General features: G+C 43.8%; 1 protein-coding gene across 1 annotated transcript in view; it reads left to right on the forward strand.

Moving 5' to 3' along the window:
• The window catches only part of SYT9 (synaptotagmin 9), a 209,443-nt gene that overhangs the window by 145,971 nt on the left and 36,753 nt on the right, over positions 1-26,719 (forward strand). The window contains exons 4-6 of the mRNA XM_065944286.1: positions 9,477-9,597; positions 11,197-11,368; positions 13,421-13,550. Coding sequence (XP_065800358.1) covers positions 9,477-9,597; positions 11,197-11,368; positions 13,421-13,550 — 423 coding nt within the window. The remainder of the gene's footprint in view (positions 1-9,476; positions 9,598-11,196; positions 11,369-13,420; positions 13,551-26,719) is intronic.

A 26,719-nucleotide genomic window follows, 5' to 3' on the forward strand; every position in this document is an offset into this window, starting at 1 on the left:
GCAGATGAACAGAGATCCACTGGGTGAAGTCTGGGAGGGTCCTGAGCACAGCAGCTTCTGACTCCATGGAGTTGGGGGATGTGTCACCTTCCTGACATATAGATGTCTTCACCAACCTGGAAGATCTTTGAAACCAATACTTTAAATAGTTTATGGGGGCTTTCTAATATAGGCATGGTCAATTATCAGCTTCATTTCCAGCCCTCTCCCGTATCTGGAGAGTGGGTGGGGGGTGGTACTGAAAATTTTGAGTTTCTAATCATGGCTTGGTCTTTTTGATGACCAGTTCCCATCCAGAAGCCATCAAGGAACCTGCCCACAGTTGTCTCACTCAGACAGAAGGTGCTCCCAGTGCTCCTAGTGCTCTTATCACTTAGGGATTTACAAGGGTTTTAGGAACCCTGTGTCATGAGCAGGGATGAGGACCATAAGTGCAATATATTTCTAATTTTCATTGTGATTTTTACTTGGAACCATGGTTATTTGGAAGTGTATTTCTTAGTTTCTAAACATATAGACCTGCCTCTTGAGAAACCTATATGCAGGTCAGGAAGCAACAGTTAGAACTGGACATGGAACAACAGACTGGTTCCAAATAGCAAAAGGAGTACGTCAAGGCTGTATATTGTCACCTTGCTTATTTAACTTATATGCAGAGTACATCATGGGAAACACTGGGCTGGAAGAAGCACAAGCTGGAATCAAGATTGCTGGGAGAAATATCAATAACCTCAGATATGCAGATGACACCACCCTTATGGCAGAAAGTGAAGAGGAACTAAAAAGCCTCTTGATGAAAGTGAAAGAGGAGAGTGAAAAAGTTGGCTTAAAGCTTAACATTCAGAAAACTAAGATCATGGCATCTGGTCCCATCACTTCATGGGAAATAGATGGGAAAAAAGTGGAAACAGTGTCAGACTTTATTTTGGGGGGGGCTCTAGAATCACTGCAGATGGTGATTGCAGCCATGAAATTATAAGATGCTTACTCTTTTGAAGGAAAGTTATGACCAACCTAGATAGCATATTAAAAAACAGAGACGTTACTTTGCCGACAAAGGTCCGTCTAGTCAAGGCTATGGTTTTTCCAGTAGTCATGTATGGATGTAAGAATTGGACTGTGAAGAACACTGAGCGCCGAAGAATTGATGCTTTTGAACTGTGGTGTTGGAGAAGACTCTTGAGAGTCCCTTGGACTGCAAGGAGATCCAACCAGTCCTTCCTAAAGGAGATCAGTCCTGGGTGTTCACTGGAAGGACTGATGTTGAAGCTGAAACTCCAATACTTTGGCCACCTCATGTGAAGAGTTGACTCACTGGAAAAGACCCTAATGCTGGGAGGGATTGGGGGCAGAAGGAGAAGGGGATGACAGAGGATGAGATGGCTGGATGGCATCACCGACTCGATGGACGTGAATTTGAGTAAACTCCGGGAGTTGGTGATGGACAAGGAGGCCTGGCGTGCTGCGATTCTTTGGGTCGCAAAGAGTTGGACATGACTGAGCGACTGAACTGAACTGAACTAAAACATATAGAAACACTCTATCTTTTTATTATAGAGTTCTAGCTTAATTCCATTATGATCAGCCCTTATCCTATCTCTCTGCCAATCCCTGCTGTTAACCTAACCTCCTTCCAGTATGTCTCCTGTGTCATCACAGGATCTCTGGGTGAGAATGTGTGATGGTTAGGTACACAAGCGATGGACCACAACCACTTCTCCACTTTTCAGTACAGGAAAATATGTGTGAAAAGGCAAGTTGAAAGGAGGGCACTATGTACGTATGGTAAAGGATTGACTCAACAAGCTTGGGGTACCTAAACCCTGCACATTCTACAGAAGGGACTAGACCTTGACTAAAACAGTGGGTTGCCATGTCCTCCTCCAGGGATTCCCAACCCAGGGATTGAACTCAGGTCTCCTACATTGAAGATGTATTTTTTACCATCTGAACCACCAGGGAAGCCCATAATTTATGATGGTTACTTGTTTTTGTTCATTTAGGGCTCTAGGCTACACCAATCCCCCTCTGATGAAGGGAGTAAGGACTGACCAGCTAAGATAAGTCATGGGGGTACTCCTTACCACCTGCAGTAAGAACACTGGGCATCAAGGTTTAGGTGAGCTTTCCTCGTTGGTGATACTTTGTATGTTTTGTCACACATCACTGTGGGGAGTACCAAGTGCTGTATGTGTGACTCCATTGGAAAAGGGCAACTGGAAACTAATGCCTGATTTCTCTCGGACTCCACCCTATGTAATTTTTTTTTCTTTGCTGATTTAAATCTGTATCCTTTTATTGTAATAAACCATATGAACATGACTTATCAACTAAACTACCACTACCACCATGAGTATAACAGCCTTTCTGGGTCTTTCTAATGGATCATCAAACCTGAGGGGGTCTTGTGGACCCCCAGTATGTGTGTGTGTGTGCAAAGTCACTGCAGTGGTGTCCAACTCTTTGTGACCCTATGGACTGTAGCCCACCAGGGTCTTCTGTCCGTGGGATTCTCCAGTCAGGAATACTGGAATGGGTTGCCATGCCCTCCTCCGGAGGGGAACTTCCTGACCCAGGGATCAAACCTGTGTCTTTTATGTCTCCTGCATTGGCTTGCTTGGTAAATCGCTTCAGTCATGTCTGACTCTGTGACCCCATGAACTGTAGCCTGTCAGTCTCCTCTGTTCAAGGGATTCTCCAGGCAAGAATGAGGTGGGTTCTTTACCTCTAGCACCACCTGGGAAACCCAGTACAGTGGTGTTTAAAAATTATTGAGACTGGGATATCAAAACTCTGTTGATAATGATTCCCTGCCTAACTTGTTTAACCTACTATGAAACCAAAGTTCATTAATTTTGGCAATGTTAATATCATACAAGTAGTATTAAAGAATAATTATTTAAAATATCCAGTTATATATATATATATCAGATGAAAATATGAGATTGTCCCCACTTCTTCATGAGGATCTTCACAAAATGCCAAGCAGTAAAAGATTTTTGCTTTGACCCTTCAGTTACAAATACAGACAATTAAGGATGTCCTAGAATATGAGGAAAACCAACATCATGAAAGAGAAGGTTCAAGGTATACAAACAGATCAACTGATCACTGGAGAAAAAGAGATTAAAGCAAGAGAAAAAAAATTCCAATTAACATCAGTCACTGAGGACCAAGCAAAAGCAGTGAAAGCAAGATATCTAAATGGGAAATTACAGAAGATACAAGTACAAAGTAAAAGTACAAAGAGACAATCTTAAAACCTCCTTGAGGGGAAAAAAAAATCTACAAAAGAATGGCATCAAACACCCTAGCTAGAACATGAAGTACTAGAAGGTATTGTGACAAAGTAGAGGATTCTAAGATAAAATAATTTTAACCTAAATTCTGTGCCTAGCTAACTTTAAGAATTAGAGCACAATAAAGATTACTTTAACTACCTGTGAACCCTCACTGGAAAAAAAGTACTCAAGAACACACACAAGCAAAATGTATCTTAAAATGGGAGATGATAAAAAAAAAAGGGAGATGATAATGGGTTTTATGAAACTGCAGTGAGCATTGAAATAAGTATTTTAACCATAGTTTAAATGTTTGCTAATACTCTGGCTGTGAATCAATGGAATGGGAATAAACCATATTTTGAAAGACAATATCATAATAAATTCCAAGAGGAAGAAGATTTGGATACAAAATTAATAAACTTGACTTAATAAAAATATAGAAATAAATCTTTTGTGAATAGAGGGTAGGCATTATTTTTAGATACATTTGAGCACAAATGCATGGATAGGATAGAATAATTTTTAAATGGTTGAAACCATCAAGGCATTCTCTGAACTCAAGACAGTACAACTAGAAGACAAAAATATAGTCCTCTGTAAAATCTGTCTTTTCAGAATTTTTAAATTTCCATTAATTTATGTACAGCAAGATTAATTAATTTTAAGTGTGCAAGTTTGTCACATATGTATAGTCATATAGCCACTAACTACCATTCAGTTCAAAATAATTTTTAATTTCTCTTATGGCTTTTTTCTTTGACCTGTAGATAATTTAGAAAAGTATTGTTTAATTTTCAAATATATAGAGATTTTCTAGATATCTATGGTTGAATTCTACTTTAATTTTATTGTTGTTAAAGAACATACTTTGTGTGATTTCATTCATTTTGAATTTAATGAGAATTTTTTAATGACCCAGAATATGATTCATCTTGCTGAATGTATATATTTGAAAAGAATGGGCATTTTGATCATTTGATGGAGTATTAATAGGTAAAGTGAAAATGAAGTGAAGTCTCTCAGTCGTGTCCGACTCTTTGTGACCCCATGGACTGTAGCCTACCAGGCTCCTCCCTCCATGGGATTCTCCAGGCAAGAGTACTGGAGTGGGTTGCCATTTCCTTCTCCAGTTAATAGGTAAAGTAAGTATCAATTAATAGGTAAAGTAAGTATCAATTACGTCAGGTTAGTCAATAATATTGTTCAAGTCTTTTATATCCTTAACTTCTTTTTTGCTTGCTTGTTCAATGGTAGAGTAGTGCTGGAATCTCTAACTCTATTTGTGTGTTTGCCTATTTGTCCTCTTAATTCTATCTCATTTGTTTAATATATTTTGAAGTTCTGTTATTAGAAGCATATGCATTTAAGATTATGTTGTCTTGATGATTTTAGCCTTTGTCAATGAAGTATCACCTTCCTCCCTGGTAATATTCCTTGGCCTGGAATCTTGATATTAATATAACCACTCTAGCTTTCTTTAGATTACTGTTTGCATGGTCTAATTGTTTTCATCCTTTAAACCTATCTTTGTCTTCTTATTTTAAGTGGGTTTCCTGTAGACAGTGTATATAGTTGGGTCTTGCTTTACAGTCCTATCAGAACATTTATATCCTTTTAATTAAAGTTATCAGGTATATACATTTAATGTAGTTATCAACATGGTAGTGTTTAAAATCTCTTTTCTGTTTGTTCCACCTGTATTTTCATTCCTTTTTTCTGTGCCTTTTTCTGAATTGAGCATTTAGAAGTGTGTTATTTAGTTTCCAAATATTTAGAGATTTCCCAGATATCTTTTTGTTATTGATTTCTAATTCATTTCCATTGCAGCCAGAGAATATACTTTAAATCTTCTCAGATTTAATTGAGGCTTGTTTTATGGGCTATAATATGATCTTTCTTGTTCAGTATTTTGGGTCCACCTGAAAAGATATGTATTCTATTGCCGTTTGGTGTTTCTTTAATGCCACTCATTAGGCCAAGTTAGTTGATAGTGCTGTTCAGGTATTCAAATCTCTGACTTCAACTTGTTTATCCTCACAGTTCTATAAGTTTTTGCTTCAGATAATGATATGACCCTCTTTTTCCTGGTAATATTCATTGCTCTTACATATACCTTGTCTGATACAAACCACTTCAGATTTCTTTTTATTAGTTTCAGTGTGGCATATAGTTTTTTATTCTTTTACTTTTAATGTACGTATACCTGTATATTTAAATTAAATTTCTTGTAGAGAGCATAATATTGGGTCTTGCTGTTTACTAAATTAGATAATCTTTGCCTTTTATTTGGTGCTTAGATCTTTGACATTTATGTGATTATTGAAATTATTTTGTTTAAATTTACTATCTTACTATTTGTTTTCCATTTCTATCATTTATATCTCTTCCAGTCTTATTCCCTTTTCCTTTTTTTCTGCCGTCTTTTGGATTAACAATATTTTTAAAGCATGTATCTTATCCCTTTTGTTGGCTTATTAACTAATTTATAGTTAATAAATTATGTTATTTTAGTCATTTCTTCTGGGTTTATGGTATATGTTTTAATATACAGAGCCTAAATTAAAGTGATAGTATACTACTTATCTTCAGTACAAGAATCTTACAGCAATGCTAGTTTCATATCTTTCCAGTGAATAACCCCAATAAAATTAAAATTTCTCTTTCTCAATATTAATTTTTTTAGTCCCAGAGAAGACTAAATCTCCCTGTGTGGGTAATATACTCATCCCTGAACAGAAGACAGTGGACAGGGGCATGAATACTTTGGTCTGAATTCCTGCAGCAGCCCTCCTAGAACTTTATGGAATTGGGAAGGATTTCACCAGAAGAACCCAAGGATAGGAATGCAAAAGTGCGCTAGCTAGACAAAGACTAGAACTATCACAGACCACTACAGGTAAACATCACAGAAAGAGTTTACAGGTTCGCAGGTATAGAATTCACACACATGTGCTATCAGTTCCCTATATATCTTGCCAACAATACTGACCTTGGCCACACAAAGCAAAAGCAAATGAAGCATTTCTTTGTATGACATTTTCCTTTCCCATGTACCCCTCCAGGGCATTTAGCCACCAGTGACACCTCTGCATATCTGATTTCTGTCAAGCTGGAATAGAAGCCAAACACTCCATACTCTTTTGTATTTGACTTTTATCAGCATCCTGGAAAATTTTTTACTAACAACATGAATACTTCTGTGAAAGGCAGTGTTTCTCAACCTTGGCACTACTGACATTTTGGACCAAATAATTCATTGTAGTGAGGGGCTCCCCTGTGCATTGTGGGATGTTTAGCAGCATTCCTGGACTCTACCTCCTAGATGTCAGTAACACCTGCCTCCCCAGTTGTAACAGTTACAAATTTATCCAGGTAACACCAAATGTGCCCGGAGGGAGCAAAATTGCTTCTGGTTGAGAACCACTGATTTAAAGGGAATGTTTATACACATCAGGAGCCATAGATTCTTAACCCCAAATCAGTATGGGCTGATGGGGAGAGAGCAGAGTTAGCATTAGGTTCCATCAACTCCTGTTCCATAACCCACCAACTGGTCACTTCTCAAGGGACCACATCTGTTGTTCACCACAGCAAAAACAGCTTCCAGCACCTGGAAGAGAGCAGTGCTCAACAACCACAACAGATGTTAAGAGAGTAAGCAGATGGATGGATGAATGAATGAAAGATGAAAAGAAAAATGTGCGTGATTATTCAGTGTTACTCTGGGGAAAGGAGTAACTTAGGTGGTATGTACGTAAGAAAAGGAGATATTTTACTATTATACTTAAAAACATTTGTACTTGAATTTTATCACTCTTACTTTCATAGTTTCGATAATGATTTATTTTTAAAGCACTCGGAAATCAAACCAAACCTTTTCTCCCTAATAAATCTTTAATTTGCCTAGGTTTTTCTTTTAAGTACAAAAGTGGACTTTAGCTCTAGTTCATATTCTGAATATATAACCAAATCTGAAGCATATTTTTTTTTTAACTCATGAGTAAACAGCAGTATAATGTAAATACTTGTGAATGAAAGAGGTTTATGTTGGAGGAAAATGTACTTAGCACAAAAGTAACTTAACACAGTACATTCAGTTGTGTGCCTTGGCCTTGAGGGTGGGGACTGGAGTAGATGTATCGTCACATCTCCAGGCCTACAGAGCTTGTGCAGTAGGGACCCTCAGAAATCGTATGCTGAAAAAATGATGATAGAGCTTCATACGCATGGCTTTGGTTGCTCCTGTTTTACTTTGTTCAGACCAAGATTATTAGGGCAGGATGAGAGGAGAGGGGGCTTGAGCCCTCTGAGAAAAGTCCTCTGAGAAGAACAGCTGTCTGAGTCTTTCTGCTTAAGGCAGACAGAAGAGGTCCAAGGGCAAGGGAATAGGCCAGGGAGTGTAAAGAGAAAAAGGCAATTTATGGGGACAGCTGTTGCTCCTCTTTTCCTCTGCTACTAGCCAGAAACTGGATCAATTTCTTCAGTGTCAGCAGACCCTCCTCCTGCAGTCGAAATCCCAGCAACACAAAACTGTCTAGCCCCAGCCCATGTGACACCCCACTCCTGCAGAATTGTCATCTCTCCCCTCACCTCCACCCCAGAGGGAAAGGCCCAACTACCTAGGTCTCTTGATATCAGGGATCCAGGAGCCAGAAGAGCCTGGCATGCTTTCGAGGGGAGGTCATTTATTTACATGAAGCAGGCAGAGCTCAGGGATACAGAGCAATCCATCTGCCTTAGCGACCAGACAGGCTCCCTTCACCTCAGTCTCCTGCAGAAGCGGTCAAGGAGGGAGGTTGGGCGAGGTGACCTTCCAGAGCTGAATCTGTTCTGCTAAAAATAGAATCAAGGAGGAGAGGAGAGGCTATGGATGCTGAGGGCAAAAGCTGGACAGCCCAGAGCATTATCATTAAGAAGCTATATTAATTAGACCCAGACACCCAGCTTGATAACCTCAGGTATCACAGAAATTGAAACTAAACAAACTGGCTTCCCCGCCCCTGCCCCCCATTTCTGGTTGGATTTTCCCTGGTATAAAAAGGAAAAAGAGAATGGTGTCTTCTGATCTATTTGATTGGCTATACACTGCCCGAGGAGATGTTTTCTCCAGCAGAGAAAAGTGGGGCTTCTTAGAGACATACCAAAGAGAAGCAAAAGCTTCAGCAGAGTGGGAGCCCAGTGGTCAGCAATCAGGGGCTGTGGGACCTGGATCCCCTCCTGTGTCTGCCTGCCTGGAGAGCCTGCGCAGGGCTGGGCAGGTATCCGAGTGTGTCGAGGGCTGTGGATGTGTGGGCTCAGGGCTGCTGCTCTGCACAGTGTTTGCAGGCCTTGGTGAAGCCACATCCTGCTCTGCACAGGTTGTGTGTGAGCAGGTTGTGTGCAGCGTTCTGTGGGTAGAGGAGGGTGTGTGTGCACGCACGCGTGTGTCGGGATGGAGAGTGTTTGCAGGAGTGTATGGAAGTATTGCAGCAAACTTGGTGGGGGCCATGTAGGGGAGAGTGAGGGACTGTCGGGGAGGGATGCATATGGATGGTGACTATTTGTGTGCCTGTGTGAGGTTTGTGGGAAAAACTGTGGGCGAAGCTATGTAGGAAACCTGGGATGAGGAGTTGTATGGAGACCCATTTGAAAGAGTGCACGAGACTGGGGGGGGGGGGGGGGTGTGTGTACAGAGCATGTGTGGGCTGCCTGTGAGGCAGGCAGCACTGCTGGGTACTCTGTGTAGCTTTGTCCTGGGGGTGTGTGGACTATGGTGGGGATATGAGTGAGGTTGCATGGGGGTCTCCATGGGGATAGTTAGGCTATGGGGGCTTCTGTTCTCTGCAGGGCTGCAGGTAATGAGACAGAAGGGACAGAGCCCAGATGGTCTGCAGTTCTGCCGTCTAAAGATGAGTGTGTTTCCTTAGGGAGGGGGCTCCGGAAGTAGGAACATTTATTCTTGTGATTGACGATGTGAAGGAAAAAGACATGAGGGATTTGGGAGATGAGCAGAAGGACCCTTGCAGCCCCTTGCAATGTGCCCTGCCCCTGCTTCTGTGTGGACCAGGCTAAAGACACTTTCTTTATTATGATGATTATTTTATGTTTAAAATTTATTTATTTTTTAACTGAAGGATAATTGCTTCACAGAATTTTGTTGGTTTCTGCCAAACAAAGATACTTCTAGTGCTTCAATTTGTGCTTTCTCAACAGGACAACGTGGATCTTGGAGAACTGATGTTTTCCCTCTGCTATCTTCCCACGGCTGGCAGGCTGACCATTACCATTATAAAAGCAAGGAATTTAAAGGCAATGGACATAACAGGAGCATCAGGTGGGACAATCTCAAATTCAGATTTCCTCCTACAGTTCTTACATAGCACCTCATGAAGCTTCCAGTAGAGTAATAAAGGTACATGGACTTTGGAACCAAACTGCCTAGGTTTAAACCTAGTCCTAGACCCAATAGCTGTGTGAGGCTGCCAAGTCAGTCTATCTGGGTTTTAGATCCCCTATCTGTAAAAATGAAGATAATAATAGTGTCTGGCTCTTTGGGTTGTTACAGGATTATGATGCCTAAGGATGCTGCATGGCACATAGTGAATGCTCCTTGGTGTTAGCTCTCATTATTACTACTAGTATTCCCTTAGGTCTTCTCCTCCACATGACTGTGGACTGGACCCACAGTTTGCACGTGCTGATATATCTAATTGGATCTTTCCTCAGATACAAGCAATTGTCACCTCAGGCTTTTAGAAGATTGATATCCTATATCCTTCTATGAAAGATCTATCAGTGAACTATGCATTTGGTTTTTCCATTGAATCAAGCATGTATCCTTAAATTTTAAACCCTCACAGAGGGACTTCCCTGGCAGTCCAGTGGTTAAGATTCCATGCTTCCAATGCAGGAGCATTAGTTAGATTCCTGGTGGAGGAACTAAGATCCCATGCTGCTTGGCATGGCCAAAAAATAAAAAAACAAAACAAACAAAATCCTAACAGAAGGTATCCTGAAATGGAATTCCTTTCTATAAGTTTACAAGCCACCTCTGCAGAGGTTCCCAAAATGTGGTCACAAAATGCCCAGTCCACTGGCTTTTGTTCACTGAGATGAAAAGATGCAATATATTTTGCCTCCTGGTTACCAGTGTTTAATTCAAGTAGAAAAAAAAAAAAAAGATGTGACCCCTTCTGGCCCTCTGAGTCCTCCTGGACAGTGTATGAGTGTCAGGGCCACCCATGGTTATGCAGGTGAAGCAATGAGAACGCCCCACAGAGCAGGAAAATAGTGAGGTGAAGCCAGGAATGTCCCACCAGGTGCAGAGACCAGCCTCGTCCCCTGTCACCCGTTCGCAGCATGGCCCCACAAGCAAGCCTGCATCCTTTCTCTCCCCGACCTGCTGAACTGCTTCCCCCTTCACAACGCGACTGCAGGCAGCTCAAGAGCTTGCAGCCCCTGCACTGAAGGACATCCACCCGCACCTCAGCTTCTCACTATGTCTAGGTGTCTGGCTTCTCCCTTTCCTAAAGGCCTGTGTTTTAGGAAAAGTCTCCGTGGGGTGGCTCCGAGTCAGAGCGTGCCACCTCTTCCCCCGTGCCTTGAAAATGGCTTGCGTTTCCCTTCCTGTGGCAGCCTGGCAAGTCCTGAATCCTAGCTGGAACATTTCTAATTTGATAACAGTCACACTATTTTTAAATTCCACACATTTTGAGGAGAGTGTGTCCTGTGCTTTTTCCTGAATGAATGACTTAATTACGCCAACTTCAGTTGTTGCCCAAACATCGTATAAATTAAAATCCTTAGACTCCAGTCCGCAGGCAGGTAAAGAGCTTCTGCACCCTGTGGGCCTTGAAACTCCACCATGATGAAACTGCTGGCCTAAATCTGCATGTCTCCTCATAGTACCCCCTGCTTCTCATGGTCTGTGCAGATCCCTATGTGAAAGTCTCACTGATGTGTGATGGCAGACGACTGAAAAAGAGGAAAACATCCACCAAGAGGAACACTCTGAATCCTGTTTACAATGAAGCCATAGTCTTTGACGTCCCTCCTGAGAACATTGACCAAATCCACCTGTCCATAGCAGTCATGGACTATGACCGGTGAGATGCCTGGAGCTGTTTCCCATTGCAAACCCACTGTGCCCAGGACCGGGGGAAGGGGCGGCAGCCGTGGATTCTTAGCTGGTGTCCTAGTGCAGCCACTAAGCAGCGCCCTGAGGGCTGACGGACAAGGAGTCAAGCCTCTAAGCGCTGCTAGTTCTCATGTCTCTCCCCTCCTCTGTCCTTCTGTTTCCTCCTCACTTCCCCTCTCCATCCCTGTACACTCCTTATAATCTCAGCTTGGAGAACTGTGGGGCCCACAGATGTTAATCTTCCCTCAGGCAGTCCTACCTGGCCTTTATCAGAAAGATTCCACTCAAAACAGCAGCATGATTACTTGAGCCAGACCATCAACATTTCTAAATACACAGCTTCATTCTTTTTTTTTCTCTTCTCCCAATATGTTTCATAAAGATCATTTCTATCCACTTAAGTCTGAAAGCAAACACAGAAATGTTCTCTTGAAATTGCTAGAATCACTATGGATGACGGGGTACATTAAAATGTATAAGATGCTCGACTTTCTAATTAATACCGCACAGAAGAGATATTTATAGCCTGCATTGTAGCCAGTTGTGTATTTAAAAGACTGATTTGAAAAACAGTCATTTTAATATGCAAAGGAAGTACCAACAGGGAATTATACATGTTAAACCAGTCATTAGACTAAAATGCAAAGTCTTTTTTTAATTGGAAACCTCCCACGTGGTCTGGGCACAATTATAAAAAAAAAAATTATTCTGACTTCTAATGTCTTACAATATCATTTGCAGCTAAAAGTTTTCCCACAGACCCTGAAATGTCAGTCCAGCAGCCTCAGTGCCCTGAACACTCTTTCCAGCAGATTTCTGGGTGAGACATAATCGTCTTGCAACCCAGGGAGCACGTCCATTGGCTCGGCTGCACATGGGTGTGACAGCACACGCTGGGCTGTAGACCTCATCCTGTCCCTCTGGATGACACGCAACACCAATAATGTCAGGCCACAGGAGGGAACATGGCTCACCAGCCGTGGAAGGCTGGGCCAGTATTTTTCAAGCTATTGCCAAGTTTCCCACATCGACAAATCTGATTATGTGAGCTCTGCTTCAATTTAATTCTCAATAAGCTCATGAATCTGGCCTGGAAAAATCCATGGCAGAATTCATGGGGCTTCTGCATGCAACTGATTTTAATGAGCATAGAATCCAATATCCTTCACACTACTTTTCCACCTTTGCCTCCCCCTTGCACTGTCCATAGGAGAAAAATCCCTCATCTTTGCAGGAAGGAAAGAGAAAGAGCCTGTGAATTTGGATCCCAGAGAATTAAAGGATGAGCCATGTAATACTGGATGCGTGCAAAGGACTTATAACCAAAAACTGGAAGGAAAAAAAAATGACCCAAGGCAGAGACCTATCCGAGGATGTTTCAGAAATACTAGCTAGGTATTGAAGGATCTCAGTGTTTTTCTATAGTAGAGGACTGAAGTTGGGTCAGAGAAGCAAAGCTGGGCTTGGAAGAAAGGAGGGAAGAGCATGAAAAGACAACATGTTTTATAAAGAGAGGTCTTGCAAGAGGTAGGAGCCACCTCCATTCTGCCCTTGTCAGTTCAAGGTTACAGCTGCCAGACTCAGAGCTCTTCCATGACCCATTCTTGATTCCCGTTTGCGGAAATGAAACCGCCATCAGTGCAAGAAACTCCATTCAGTGCCCCCGTTTTTCATTATATAGATCTGAAGGCCTGAAGTCAGCCTTGTTCCAGAACCAGCGGTGGCATCCTTTGTGTGTGTCAGGGAGTTTTTCCAACTCAGGGTTCTTGGGAACAAGCTAAGTCCTGCCAGTGTTAAGATAGCCCAGGTGTGTGAGGGCCAGACTCTGGGCTTCCTCTCTGCCCCCCGAGTGCCATATTGGTCCCCAAGTCCTAGTGGCTGTTAAGGTTGACCTGTGCTTTTGCATTCAGGAGTGAAAAGAACCAACCCTTTCCTAATTCCTCTATGTTTAATTGAGTAGTTACTGTTCTTACATACCAAAATTTTAGGGAAAAAATAACTATTGTGGACCATTTCACAGTGTAGGTCACAATGAGATCATCGGCGTGTGTCAAGTAGGCAACGAAGCTGAGAGGCTGGGCAGAGACCACTGGAGTGAAATGTTGTCGTATCCACGCAAGCCCATCGCACACTGGCATTCCCTCGTGGAGGTAAGACCCTGTTCCCATGTGCACCCCTTTGCAGAAGGATAAATGCTTTACAGTGGAAATGCAGGAGCCACCAAAACTGTGAGTGTACCGGGTTCTGTGGTCATCGATGGGTTTCCCTGGTTGTACTTCCTGGGACTGTTCCCTGGGAATTGGATTCAGTCTGCTCCCTGCCAGTCTGCTAGGTTTTGAACGTTGACCAGGGATCATCCTTCACTTTGAATGTTTTCAAAAAAAGATCTAGATTCTCTTATTTTATGTCATGGCTTTGGATTGACATTTGGAGGGCATCTGCAAGATCTGGTTAAGTGTGGAGTGTCAGGCCATCATAGAGTGACTTATAGCTGGCATCAGAAAGAACTGGAGACTGGGGGAGATGAAGCATGGATTTTAGGACTAGCTCTACCATAAACCTGTGATTCTGGGTTAGTATCAATTGTATATGATTAAAAAAAAATAGCAAGTGAAATGGAAATTTATTTCTCTCTCACATAAAAAAAGTTCAGAGGAAGGCTGTCTAGGCTGTTTTAGTGGCTCTGTGATTAACAAATCAAGACTTCTATCCTTCTGCCTCCCTGTCCCGATGTGGGTTTTTTTGTTTGTTTGTTTGTTTTTGTGTGTTTTTTTGAGGTTACCTCTTTGAACATGGCAGCTAAGCTCCAACCATCACATATCTTCTGGTCATAGAAAGGTGAAGACACAAGCCAAAAGCACATACCTTCCTTTTTAAAGGATTTTCCTTGATGTCTTATGCAGCACTGCTCCTTCTATTTAATTTAGTCACAGAACTTGGTCGTAAGGTTATGCCTGGTTTCAGTGGAGGGTAGGAAGTGTATTCTTTTTGTTGGTGGCAGTGTGTCCAACTGAAAAAGCAGGGTTCTGATTCTGGTTGCAAGGTAGAAGAAGAGTGGATATTTGCAGGCAGTGTAAGTATCCACTGCCGCCCACACTCATTCATTCACTCACTCCCCTATCCTTTCCTTCTCATTCTTCCCCCATTCATCCTTAACTCAGTGACACACCCTCTTTTTTTATTTACTAACTCTTTCAGGAATAAATTGAATTCACTGAGTGACATTTCTGTGGGTCAAATGCCATATTAGATAGAAAAAATATATAGATGTAAGAAACCTTTCCTTTCCTCAAAGAGCTTGTATACTCTAAGAGAGAGGATGGCGTGTAAACTAACCACTGAAGTGCACGATCGTAAACATTATCATCCCCATCAGATACTATGGGGCACAAAGGAAGGAGGTGTTTGTCATGCTTGGGTGAGCTTGTCCACGAAGTCTTAGTCCCTCCTGCTCTTGGGAAGTGAACTGAGCCCCTGGAAACAAGAATATGAGGGAGTGTGGGTTCCAGGCAGAGAACTCCCTCTTATTCTCCCAGGGCAGGCAGCTCTGTTCCTTGCAAAACCATCTTGAGAGGCCGAGATCAGAGCCTTGCTTGCTCAGTGTGGGTTGCGCTGCCCTGGACAGTCAGGAGAGCCTAAGTAAGCATGCAGGGCCGCTGTGGAGAGGCAGGAAGGCCCCAGGGGATGAAGGGACCGTCTTTGTTGGAGATGGTACCGGAGGGGAAGTGCAGGGCATGGTCCGAGGGCTGATTCTCAGGTTCAGGACCTCCAGGTGGTATACTCCAGGAGGGCCTGGGGGCCCCCTAATTTTCAGGTCCCTGAGGACACCTCTGTCCTTGGGCCACAGAAGCAAAGGCTCTTTCCTGCTTTCAAAATTAATCCCTGCGGGAAACCATCGAACCTATGAACCACTTGAGAAGTAGCTAGGGGACTGGTGCTGACTCCGACGCACCTCACTTCTTCAGGTCCTGGTGGAATTCTCAAAGGAGTCCCTCTGTGGGCTTACATAATTGCCGGAGCCTGTCACCAGCAGCGGCGGAGCGTTTGTAATAGACACTTTGCACCCTTGCAGAGTCTCTGCCGACTTTCATTCTTATTTGTGATCTGGAGTGTTAAGAAGTGTCAGAGCTTCTGAACACAAGGATTGGGAAAGGAGTGAGGACCAGGGTGCGGCGTGGAGCTGAGACAGGAGCCCTGATTCTGTGCACAAGCCCCTCCCTGTCCGTGGCCTTGCCAGGGGGTGCCTGGGGGTGGCACATTGTACATGAGCCCCCAAGCATGGCGCATGCACCTCACATGAGGGAACATGTAGAAAGCGGGCCTGGGAGGCTCCGCTCACCGCCCAGGAGAAAGTGCCGTGTGACTGGCCCCCCAGGAGACAGGCCTTAAACCCTGGGCCCTTGGCTTGTTGCAAATCTGTGTTTGACAGTTATGTGAGAAAGAAGTGTTTTTAGGGTTAAACCACTGAAACTTGGGACTTGTTTGTTAACAGCAGCTAAAATTACTTCAGCGATTGCAGTGGTCTTTTCTCAACCATTGCTGCAGAGCTAGGGAAATGAAATGTCCCTTATGTGAAAGGCAAATGGAGGGAGGCTTTCCCGGCCCTGTTGCTTCCTGTGTCTTGGAAGTACATGCCCGAGACTTTGAATCCATCCTAAGCAGGGAAGCAATATTTTCTCTTTTTAAGAACAAACGTGTAATGAGCAGAACTGCGGCAGTGGAACTGGATGAGGTGAAAAGCGGTGTCAGAGGGGTGACCACGCTTTGCTGACAGCTGTCAGGATGGAGGAGGCTATGGGCAGAGCAGTTGGAAGGGCTCACTTTGGGCTTGGATGGACCTGGACTCAAATCCCTTGCTGCCTCTCAGTTGCGTGTGTCCGTCCCTTTCTGAATCTCTTTTCTCCTCTGTCAAGTGGCCATAATAGTGCCTGTCCCACAAGGGTGGTTGTGAAGATTAAATAATCTAATGTATGTGAAGCACCGTGGCTGGCACCCAGTAAACTTCCCAGTTACCACCATTATTTATGTAGGTCCTATATTGCTGTGTGTTCTCATGCGACTGGCGCACAAAGAAACATCATAATGTTTGTCATAGAGGGAAAAAAGTTTGGATATCCCTCACCCGCCACATGCTGGTGAGTGGTCACCTCAAACTGGGGGAAGGGGTCCTTTGTGACTTGGCTGGATGTAGGTACAGGTATTTCAGTTCTATTCTTTCTCCTTTCTTCCTTGGCCTTAAAGATAAGTTACTGTTAAAGAAAAGTTACATTTTCTACTTTAAAACAAAAATAGCAATTAAGTTGCTGTTCTCTGGGTGTGTACATAAGCAAAAGTATAAAAATGAATGAGAGAGAGAGAAAAAAGAGAAGATACAGGGTAGTTAGGATTTAGTATGAAGGGAGGCTGGCCTGGCAGATGCTCTTTGCTGCTGGGGGCCGTGGGGCCAGGTTAGGACTGAACCCTGGGACCTGCAGAGATCTGGCAGCCTTCCTGGGGCTGCATCCAACACACCCTGACTTTGTCAGAGCAGGTGGCAGATGGAGTCTTCAAAGCCAGTGAGTTCAAAAATCCGTTTCTCTCTCAGGAATTCTGGACGGCTTCACTGCACACTCAAAGGTCAGCCAGCGCCGCTTCACTCTCCTGTCTCCCCATGATGTCAGTGGCTCGGAAAGCTGTGTCAACTCCCTCCGAGCAGCTGCCTGGGCCCTGGGGACAGGAGCATCCCCTCCACAGGCCCTCAGGAGATGACAGAGCTCTCGGGGCTCCCCCCACAGTCCCCTCCTCTGTATATCCAAGAGAAGATGGTGCTGAGCACCTTTCCCACCCTGACACGTGGAGCTGACCCCACCATGCACTCTGGGGAGAGAGAGAGAAATAGCTCCAGGTTTCCATCGCTTCCTTGTGAAATGTTGTTTGACCTCTGAATTAAAAAGTAGTGAATTTCATTGATGGAAAGACCAGACCACAGACACCATTGGGTTAAAGCAGTTTTTACTTTTCTAAAAGGGATAGAATCTGATCAGAATGTACAATGAAGGTCAGCAATATTCCCCCTGATTGACAGAGACGCAAGACTCTAAATCCCAAAGCCCTGTTCAGGGGGTACTCAAGTGTGAGTAAGTCTTCCTGTCTCCAAACTCGGTCTTTCCCCTGTGTACCTGGCTAGTCTTGACACTCTGCAGGACCACCTCAAGAGCTGAAAGCCCCTGCAACTCTCGGTTGTGCAGTTCCTAGCATAAGTAGTGGTGGGTGTGGCACCGTACGCCCTGAGGTGAGCAGAGTTCTCATCTGCCAGCCACTGCCCCCTTGAGGGTGTAAACTTTGAGCTGTGTGACTGAAGCAAATGTCATCACCCAGACTCGACTGAGAGTTACCACTGCAGGCCCTTTAAATCCACTCTAGATATTATCCATCAAGTGCCCAGCAGGCCTACCCAAAGTCTTCGAGGGCCGCATATTCTCAAGATTGCCCAACTGGATTAAGTGTGCACTCCTGGTCCACTTTGCTAGAGGTCAAGGTCATGGAAATGCAGCCTGGTCCCACTCCAGTAGGAGTGTTGAAAGAAGACTTCCTGAGAAAGGTCCGCCCCTTCTCAGGGAAGTGGACACAAGTGACGTCACCTGATTCCCAGAAGATTTTGAAGTGAGGAAGTCAAAGGCTTTAACACTCTGGGCCAGCTGTTACTTGTAACAGATTTAGGAAAGAGGAGCCATGGCCCAGAAAGGGGGGGGGGCTGACCGAAAGAAACCAAGCAGGAGGTCAGGTTTCCATTAGGGAGTCTGAATGTGTGTAGGCTCGGGTCCTTGTAAGGATCAGACCAGGAGAAAAGGAACCGGAGGCCAGGAAAAAAAAAAAAACATGATGCTAGGCAGAGTGGGAAGGGCCCAAGGGAAAGTTGCCGCACTCTCTCCTTCCTCCCCAAGCCGCCGCCTGGAGAGGAAGGCACAAAGACCCGGGTGATGGGGGATAGTGGTGAGCTTGCATCTGACTGGGCTTGTTGTCCTGCTTGTCTTTGGCCCTCAGACCTGTGCTGATTGAACCCCCCAAGTCTGAGCAGGCCCCACTGCACTTCTTGACTGCCCTGAGGTCTCTGAGGCCTGGCAGCACCTCATTTGATGCCAGGCTCAAGAGGTCTTCTGTGTAGCCCAGGTATAGGGTCGCTTTCTGCACCTGCTGGTTGCCCGCCCCCCCAACAGAAACATTGTTGGCCAATATTGTCATCTCCTTTTCACATCCTGGGAGCATTCAAGGATATGCAGGAGACTCAGGAGTTACGTGGCCATTTCTACCTTGTTCCTCTAGCTTCATGTTGGCTCAGGAGCCATAGCTTCCTTCAGCTTCCTCAACCCACCTGAAACTTGAGGCTTCAAACTTTAGGGGTGAATCTGGACCTCACATCAAGTACCCCACATCTCTCCTAACAAAGGCTGTCTGTTTTCTCTTTCTAACTAGTAAAACTTCCTTTATATCAGAGCGTCATTTCCTTTAACCTATAACTTATGTTCAGATCTTCAAGATTTCCTCTCAATATTGGGATTTCAATGTGTCTCTTTTCTCTTGACAAGGCCTGGTTTTAGAGACTCCATTTCTGGAGGGATTGTCTGATCCTTGACCTCATGTTGTTTGTCCTCAGTTTGCAGGACATGTAGCATTGATTCCTTTGAATGTAACAAGCACAGTTTACAGAGAATGGAAATACTGTCCCTGTTACATAGGCATTGAATTAGTATCTGAGGAATGAATGAGTGAATGAATGAGACATAATGAAAGCAGTTGTGTTCCTTTAGTTCTCAAGTTCAACAGTTTCTCAGTCCAAAGGAGAAGTCAATTCAGAGCAAAATGTAAAAGGTATTAAGACTGAATTTACAGTGAGCTCTTCAAATGGAGATGGTCCTTATTAAGCTCCAAGCTCTGATTGCCTTTTCTTTATTTAGGAGAAGGATGTGAGAAGAGGTCATTTCCGCCCCCCTCAATCCTGTCACTTTGTTCCCATGAACTGCCCTCTGATGGTAGTGACTGTATTTCGAGTGTACTTGGGAAATATTCAGAACAATAATTTAGGCACCTTAGTAAATTATGAAGGTCCCCCTCATGCTGATACAGGTGGTCAGGTTCTGAAGAACTTTGTATCTTCTTTCATAAGAGACAGAGGGGCAGAAACCACAGACGTCCCTGTCGCGAATGGCAGAGTGCTGCACCCCAAATGAGAATTGATCAGAACATCAAGGTGACAAGGACATTGGTCTGCAAGTTGACTTTTCTCACCAGGGAAACATTTTAGCAGCAATTTTACATCAGGCAGTGATTAGCTCGGCCTACCTGTGAAAATTTTAAAAAAAGAGGAAAATAGTGGGAAGGTGTTTTTTGGACAAAATAAAGGCCTTATGATTGAGATTTTTTTTTCCAAAAACTAAATTTTTTATTGGGGGTTTTAGTATGCCGATATCCATAAACACCTGCAAAGTCCCTGAAGCAACACTGATTGCAAAGAACATAGAAATGTAGTACATGTTGGGATCTGAAAAACATGTAACAAACTTGTTAGAATCTGTGCCAATTGATGTAAGTGGCCAGAATGCAGTTTGGACCAGTAGGCATGGTTAGTGTTAATGGGGCGTTGTGTTTCCTGCTGGTGGAGGGAATGGTCAGCAAACAGAGCCAAGAGCATTCAGTGTTTCCCAAGCAAGTCCTCTTTCCTATGTAGAATTATCTGATTTAGGGGGAAGAAAATGGATGCTAAGCATTTTCTCATCTTTAACTAGTATATAGAATCTATGACTCTTCCAGTGGTCTGTAGAAATAGGAATCATATAAACCATGGAAGCATTAAGATAAGAACTAGAGGTATGAATACCTTGGGAAATACCAAATGCAAAAGTAGGAAGTCAAGAGATACCTAGAGTAACAGGCAAGTTTGGCCTTGGAGTATAAAATGAAGCAGGGCAAAGGCTAACAGAGTTTTGGCATGAGAACGCACGGTCATAGCAAACACCCTTTTCCAACAATATAAGAGATGACTACACATGGACATCACCAGATGGAAACACTGTCCCTGTTACTAGGCATTGAATTAGTATCTGAGGAGTGAATGAAAAAATGAATGAATGAGACATAATGAAAGGTCTGTCTAGTCAAAGCTATGGTTTTTCCAATTGTCATGTATGGATATGAGAGTTGGATCATAAAGAAAGTTGAGTGATGAAGAACTGATGCTTTTGAACTGTGGTGCTAGAGAAGACTCTTGAGAGTCCCTTGGACAGCAAGGAGATCAAACCAGTCAATCCTAAAGGAAATCAACCCTGAATATTCATTGGAAGGGCTGATGCTGAATCTGAAGCTTCAGTACTTTGGCCACCTGACACAAAGAGCCAACTCATTAGAAAAGACCCTGACGCTGGGAAAGATTGAAGGCAGGAGGAGAAGGGGATGAGATGGTTGGATCATATCACCGACTCAATGGACAGTTTGAGTGAGCTCCAGGAGATGATGAAGGACAGGGATGCCTGGTGTGCTGTAGTCCATGGGGTTGCAGAGAGTTGGACACGGCTGAGTGAACAACAGCAGAGGTACCATAACACTGCGTTGGAAAATACCACTGTTGCCCGAGTAGACAGTCAACTGCATCTTGACTCTGCTCTCAGAAATAACCTTGCCTCAGCGGTCACTGCCCTGGAGCGTTCCTGAAGCACACTTGAATAGTAATTAAATAAGTGAGTGGTTAACAACGGGCTTGGGCCTTCAGCAGTCTCAGCTCCAGGAATGGTGTTTAGAGGTGACTGCTAATACTGTGGGCTGATGGCCAGTTCTTCCCCCATAGTTGAAATGAACTAGCATGTTTTATGACAGCCTCTGAAAAAACCACACTGCCTCATGATTGATTATCTGTGGAGAGGAGAGTACTTCTTCAGTTGGGTCAAAGGCAAAGGTGGGGCATCCCGTGTTGAGTGAAAAAATAACACACAACATAAAAGTTGAGAGTTATGTTTTACTCAGCAGACAAAACTGAGGACTTAAGCCCAGGATGCAGCCTCTCTGATAGCTGTAAGGAACAGCTCTAAAGAGTCAAGGGAGGATCCAGGATATATAAGAGTAAGCAAAGACCAGGTAGTCAGAACATCAAAAGATTACTATGAATCAAGGAAAACCAGACATTTCAAGTTAAGGAATTTAGCACTTTTCTGTATATTGGAATGTTCAAGCATCTGAACTCACTGAAATCATTCCTTTGGTATGTAACTCAGCTGTCTAGGGCCAGTGGCCTCTGTTTTTTCATCCTGAGTCTCCTCTGGGTGCATCGTTGGGGTGGCTGCAGTGTCTGATCATTTGATGGTGGACATCCTGTGTGAGGGAGGCTACAATGGCTTATGATGTGATGGCTTGATGGCTGCAACACCGTTTGTTTATTGTTAAGGCAGACAGCATTTTTTTCATTGATAATGGTCAAAGGCCAGAATCTCTGGAATTCCAGTGCTCCTGGAAATGAGTCTTTCAGGAGATGGCGCCAATTGAAAGCTGTGTTCCAAATATCAGCAGAACAAACTTTTAAAAGGCAGAGCTGAGTTTATTGCTTACCTGGTAATGGAAGAAGAAGGGCAGGGACCAATTGATTGATATTTTGAAGTTTAGTTTAAGGTGGGTCTTTCAGCATGGCAAGGGGGGAGGGAATTGAAGGGATGAAGAAGGTTGGTTAGAGTTGGGTCAAGATCATGATATAATAGTGAATACAGCAAGGTGAAGATTTTGAGGCTAGGATTCAAAGAGCTTAGGGATATAAACTGTCTGTTGATGCTTTCTAAGGAAGAATTGATGGTTTGGGGGTAAAGTCCCTTTGATGAGCAATGTTGTTATGTGCAACTTTTATCTCTCTGGGCCAGAGTCTCTTGGAATAGTAAGCCTATTCAGTCAGTGAGTATTACACAGCATTTGGTGTGAATGCTTGAACAAAGATACGCTGTCTTTCTTGTTGGATGTAAACAAAGAAGCAAACTTTGGAGCAAACTTAGTTTTGAAGTCTGCTCCAAAACTTCGGAGCAAAATTCCTAAGCAAACTTAGGAGCAGCTGTAGCCCTTTTGGACCTTTAGAGGAGCCAGGGTTAAGTGAGGCCAACCATGGGTGGCAGACTAGAGAGATAAAAAATATCCAGACCCCATATGGTTGAGTTGCTGAATCAAGTTTCTCCTGAACATGATGCTACCTCTGGCCTTTCTGAATATATAAGCATGTAAGTTTCCTTTGTTTTGTAAGCACTGCAAGATAGGATTTCTGTTACTTGAGATGGAAAATATCTGAGACATAAGTGAACACCCACCCAGCTGGTGTTCCCTTGCAGTGAAGAGCACTATTCTCAAAGCTGTCATGATATCAGTTCATCCGTCTTGCTCACTGTGAAATGTCCAATGCCTACCAGAATAAGTGGGACATGATGACGCATTCAACAGAGTTTTCCTAATGAAACAGACTGTCAGTGTTTGATTGATGTAGTGTGTGGAAACAGTTGTGGCCAAAAGAAAGGCTCTCTGCTCTTAGTGACACACAAATACTGTATGAGGTGAGGTGGGACGCTGCTTTCCTGTTGTACTTGGGTCTTATTTTTCCAAAGGGAAAATCACATCGTGGGTGGATTTGCAGGATCTATGGGCAGCTCTCCATCTCATGATGTCTCCCTTGGGTTGAAAAGGCCCAGTTCCTCAGGACTGAAGATCAGTCACATGACTGTCTCCTATGGATTTCAGATGGCCTCGGCCTGCAGTGACTTGAAGCAGGATTTTGGTTCCTTGGTCAGAGGTTGAAGTCAGGCTGTGTCAGTGAGAGTACCTAATCCTAACCCCTTCACCAGTGGTCTGCAACAAGGCCCTGCCTCATACAACTTTGTAGAAAATTAATTTCCACAAAGAAACTGAAAGTAGTGAAACAAGTAAAGTCTTCCTTAGGAAGAAAAAGAGTACGTATGGATAGACATAAAGGCAGGCTCAGAGAGGGAGCCGTGCCCTCATGATAGTTCAAATGACTCATATGGGGCGTTTTTTCTGGGTTTCCTTGGGCCCATCATTTTGCTTTGCCTGGTTCTGAGTCTGTGTTTGGTTTATCACAGGGTCCTCCCAAGTGTGCGTGTACATTTCTTAACCAAAATGGATTCTAGTGAAGAGGCCTGTAGGTAGGCTGACATCTTTTTGACCTGTAAAGAGCCTCTCTGCTCAAGTGTAGTCGGCAAGATCTCCTTGACCTCAAGAATGAGAAATATGTGGTCTCTTTTCTAGGCAGGGTTCGGCTCCTCCTCCTCTTCATCTTGGAGTATCTGTCCCTAGATACAGGGGCTCCAGCTGCTCAACCTGGGATCCATAGACCTCCTGCCTACTACCATGTACTGCAGTTCATTTCTTTAGAATGAAAATGAAAATCTATAGTCTTTTAATGATAGTATCCTAGCAGCTCTAATATTATCTTTAATTCCATGCTTGTTTATTTTTATTTACAAGTTAAAGCGTAAAAGTTCGTGATCCATGGTAGTTTTGTCACTGAATCCTGTCTAGCTCTTGGCGACCCTATTGACTGTAGCCCAGGAAGGCTCCTCTGTCCATGGGATTTCCCAGGCAAGATTACTGGAGTGGGTTGCCATTTCCTTCACACACCCCCCACCCACATTTTAAATAAAGATCAGAATGAAATGTGATGCCATTGATCATTGAAATACTTAAAAGTAAGGGAAGGGGATTTTATTTTAAAAAGCAAGGGAACTTTGCAAATCATTGAGCAATCCACTGACTGTCATGAGTTGTGCTCATATTGTCAAAAAAAGAAGCAGTCGTGAATGAGGAGCAGGAAAACAAAGGTGCGATTTTTTTTCCCCCTATGTAGCTGAGGATCTGAGTGGAGCTACTTAAATAGTGTACATACTGACAGTAAGTGTCCAGGTTGAAAAAGTTTCCTAGAGAAAGGTCATAAAATCAATCAAGACAGCAAATGCCATCCAAAGGGATTAAGATTGATGAAAATTAAACAATGTAAACATTCCAGGTCTTCCTTCCTGGGAAGAATGCTTAATGAAGTCTCTGAAGGGGACCAGAGGTGTAGATCTAAACAGAATGCTTTTTGCTGGGCTCCTCTGCATCTCCCTCTTTGTCAGCTGAGTCAGGGCCGTCTGGGGAGCAGCACTGAACTGGAACAGGCAGCACCTACTCGTGAGCAGGGGATGGGCAGGGAGGAATTGGCCCGGCTGCAGAGGCGTCTAGAGAGTCCATCATCAAGATACTGAGGCTGAGCATCTGGTGCTCCCATCCTATTTTGGAAGCTTCCATCCAAGGATAGTGAATGAGACCCCCCAGTGGCAATGACTGTGGCCACAGATCCAGTCTCTAACTAAAGAACCAAGAGCCAAGCAGGGATCAGAGTGGGCTTCTGAGTTACAGAGCGTGATGGCAGGGCTCTTCCTGGCAAGCTTTCAGGACTGCGGTAAGATCGAAACAGGAGTTCAGCCTAGTGGTAAAAGTGAGGGTGTGGGAGGTGGACTCACTTCAGCACAGAAAGTCCAGGAATGAGTTGACAACCCAGGTCCCTTGGCAGGAGAAGATTGTTATCACAGGACCTGAAGCCTGGAAGGGCAGGCACAGTTCTGCCTCTCTAGCCTGCAGGGTTGAGTCAACATTGTCTTCATAGATGAGTAGCTGGGGTGAGACAGTCTGATCTCTCACTTGCATTAACAAGTGTATGTTCCTTAAAGATGCGAAATGTCCATTCCCGCTATGAGCACTAATGGCTTTTATCCTACTGTTTAAAAATAATCTGACCCTTCCATTGCTCTTCAAATATGGAACCAGAATACCAAGTGAGCATGGGCTCACCTAGAATTAAGTCCTATATCAGAAGTAAGGGTGCAGGGATCCTTGCTGAGAAAGAACTAGTAACTCAGAGGGTAACTCTACACTCTCGAGATAGTAAGGGGAAGTCAGGGATACCACCTCAGCCACACTGATGTGTCTGGTCATCATACCGCGCACCCGTCCTCTCCACCTCTTGTCCTGCCTCTCTCGCACATCAGCAGGCACCAAAGAGTTAATAGAAAGGCCTTGAGAAATCTGCACTTTGTTAGGAGGAATAGCTCTTAGCTCCAGCTGCTGCTGCTGCCAGAGGAGATACTTGAAAGCAAGAAAGGGAATAATAGGAAAGAAAAGGACTTTTTAATCACATGGGAGTCTTCAAGGACTACTCAACCCAGAAGATGTATCTCGTATAGTTTCAAGCCAAAACTTTTCTGAAGCCCCCCGAGACCAGATGTAGCTTCCTTCACTGTCTTTATAGGTTGTGTTTGAGTTCATTGGAGCCCAGAGGAACCCTCTGCTGAGTTTGGACTTCCTCCTTAGCAGGAACTAGGGACAGAATTAATAATAGCAGTGTCACTGAACTCTGCATTGTCTTTGAGGTGGGTGGCTCTGAACTTTAGGAGGGTCCTTGAGCAATTGCATACAGAGACTCCTGCAGCTCTTTGATTAGTGGATCAGCTGTTGAGTCTAGAAGTGGACTCCATGAGTCAGGGAATGGTGGGGAACCAGGGCTATAAGAGAAGAAAAACAGATCTGGACCAGACTCAGAGCTTCACCCATTCACATCCAGAGAAGATGTTTGAATCTAAGCGTGGGCCCTCCCACCATCACTGCTCCTCTGTGTTCAGAGACCATCAAGTGGCCTGTGTTTCTATAAGCCTGTTTTGCTGAGTGAGAGATGCTTGCTGAGTGGGGTCGGGTTGGGAGGTTTTATAAGGGGTCCTCCATGTGATTGGAGAAGCAGAGGAAAAGTAGGTTTGGGGTGAGGAGAGGTAGTGGAGGGCAGCCAAGCACAGGGGGAGGAGTCGGGTGTTGGGGGAGAAGAGGAGGGAGGGCAGCCCAGAAACAGAAGACATTTAAATAAGATTTAGACTCCGCTTTGCTGGCAGGAAACAAGTTCACCTTCACAGCTCCAGGGAATCTTCAGTAGGATTGACATGGATTTGCATTTGGATTATAACACGAGAACTTGCTGAATCTGACTCCCAGACTGGAGGGTCCATGAGAGGGTTCAGGATTATTTGTAATCTGCTGTTCACGTGCATCTATAGATACATAAATTTAAGGTAGTTTAGCAAATTGAAGCATACACCTAAAGGTTTCAGTTACTTGCTCAGCACAGTGCTGTGCAGTTTTGGGACTTTTGTGGTTTTTCCTCTGAATTTTTTCCTGAAGTCAAATCTAATTTGGAAATTGAATTTATAAAACAGATAAATGCAAGACCTACTATGTTCAAAGCAGACAGAAATTGAGGAGCACAAATTTATTTAATCAAAGAGGA

The sequence above is a fragment of the Muntiacus reevesi genome, chromosome 9 (assembly GCF_963930625.1).
Source record: "Muntiacus reevesi chromosome 9, mMunRee1.1, whole genome shotgun sequence".
Classification (NCBI taxonomy): Eukaryota; Metazoa; Chordata; class Mammalia; order Artiodactyla; family Cervidae; genus Muntiacus; species Muntiacus reevesi.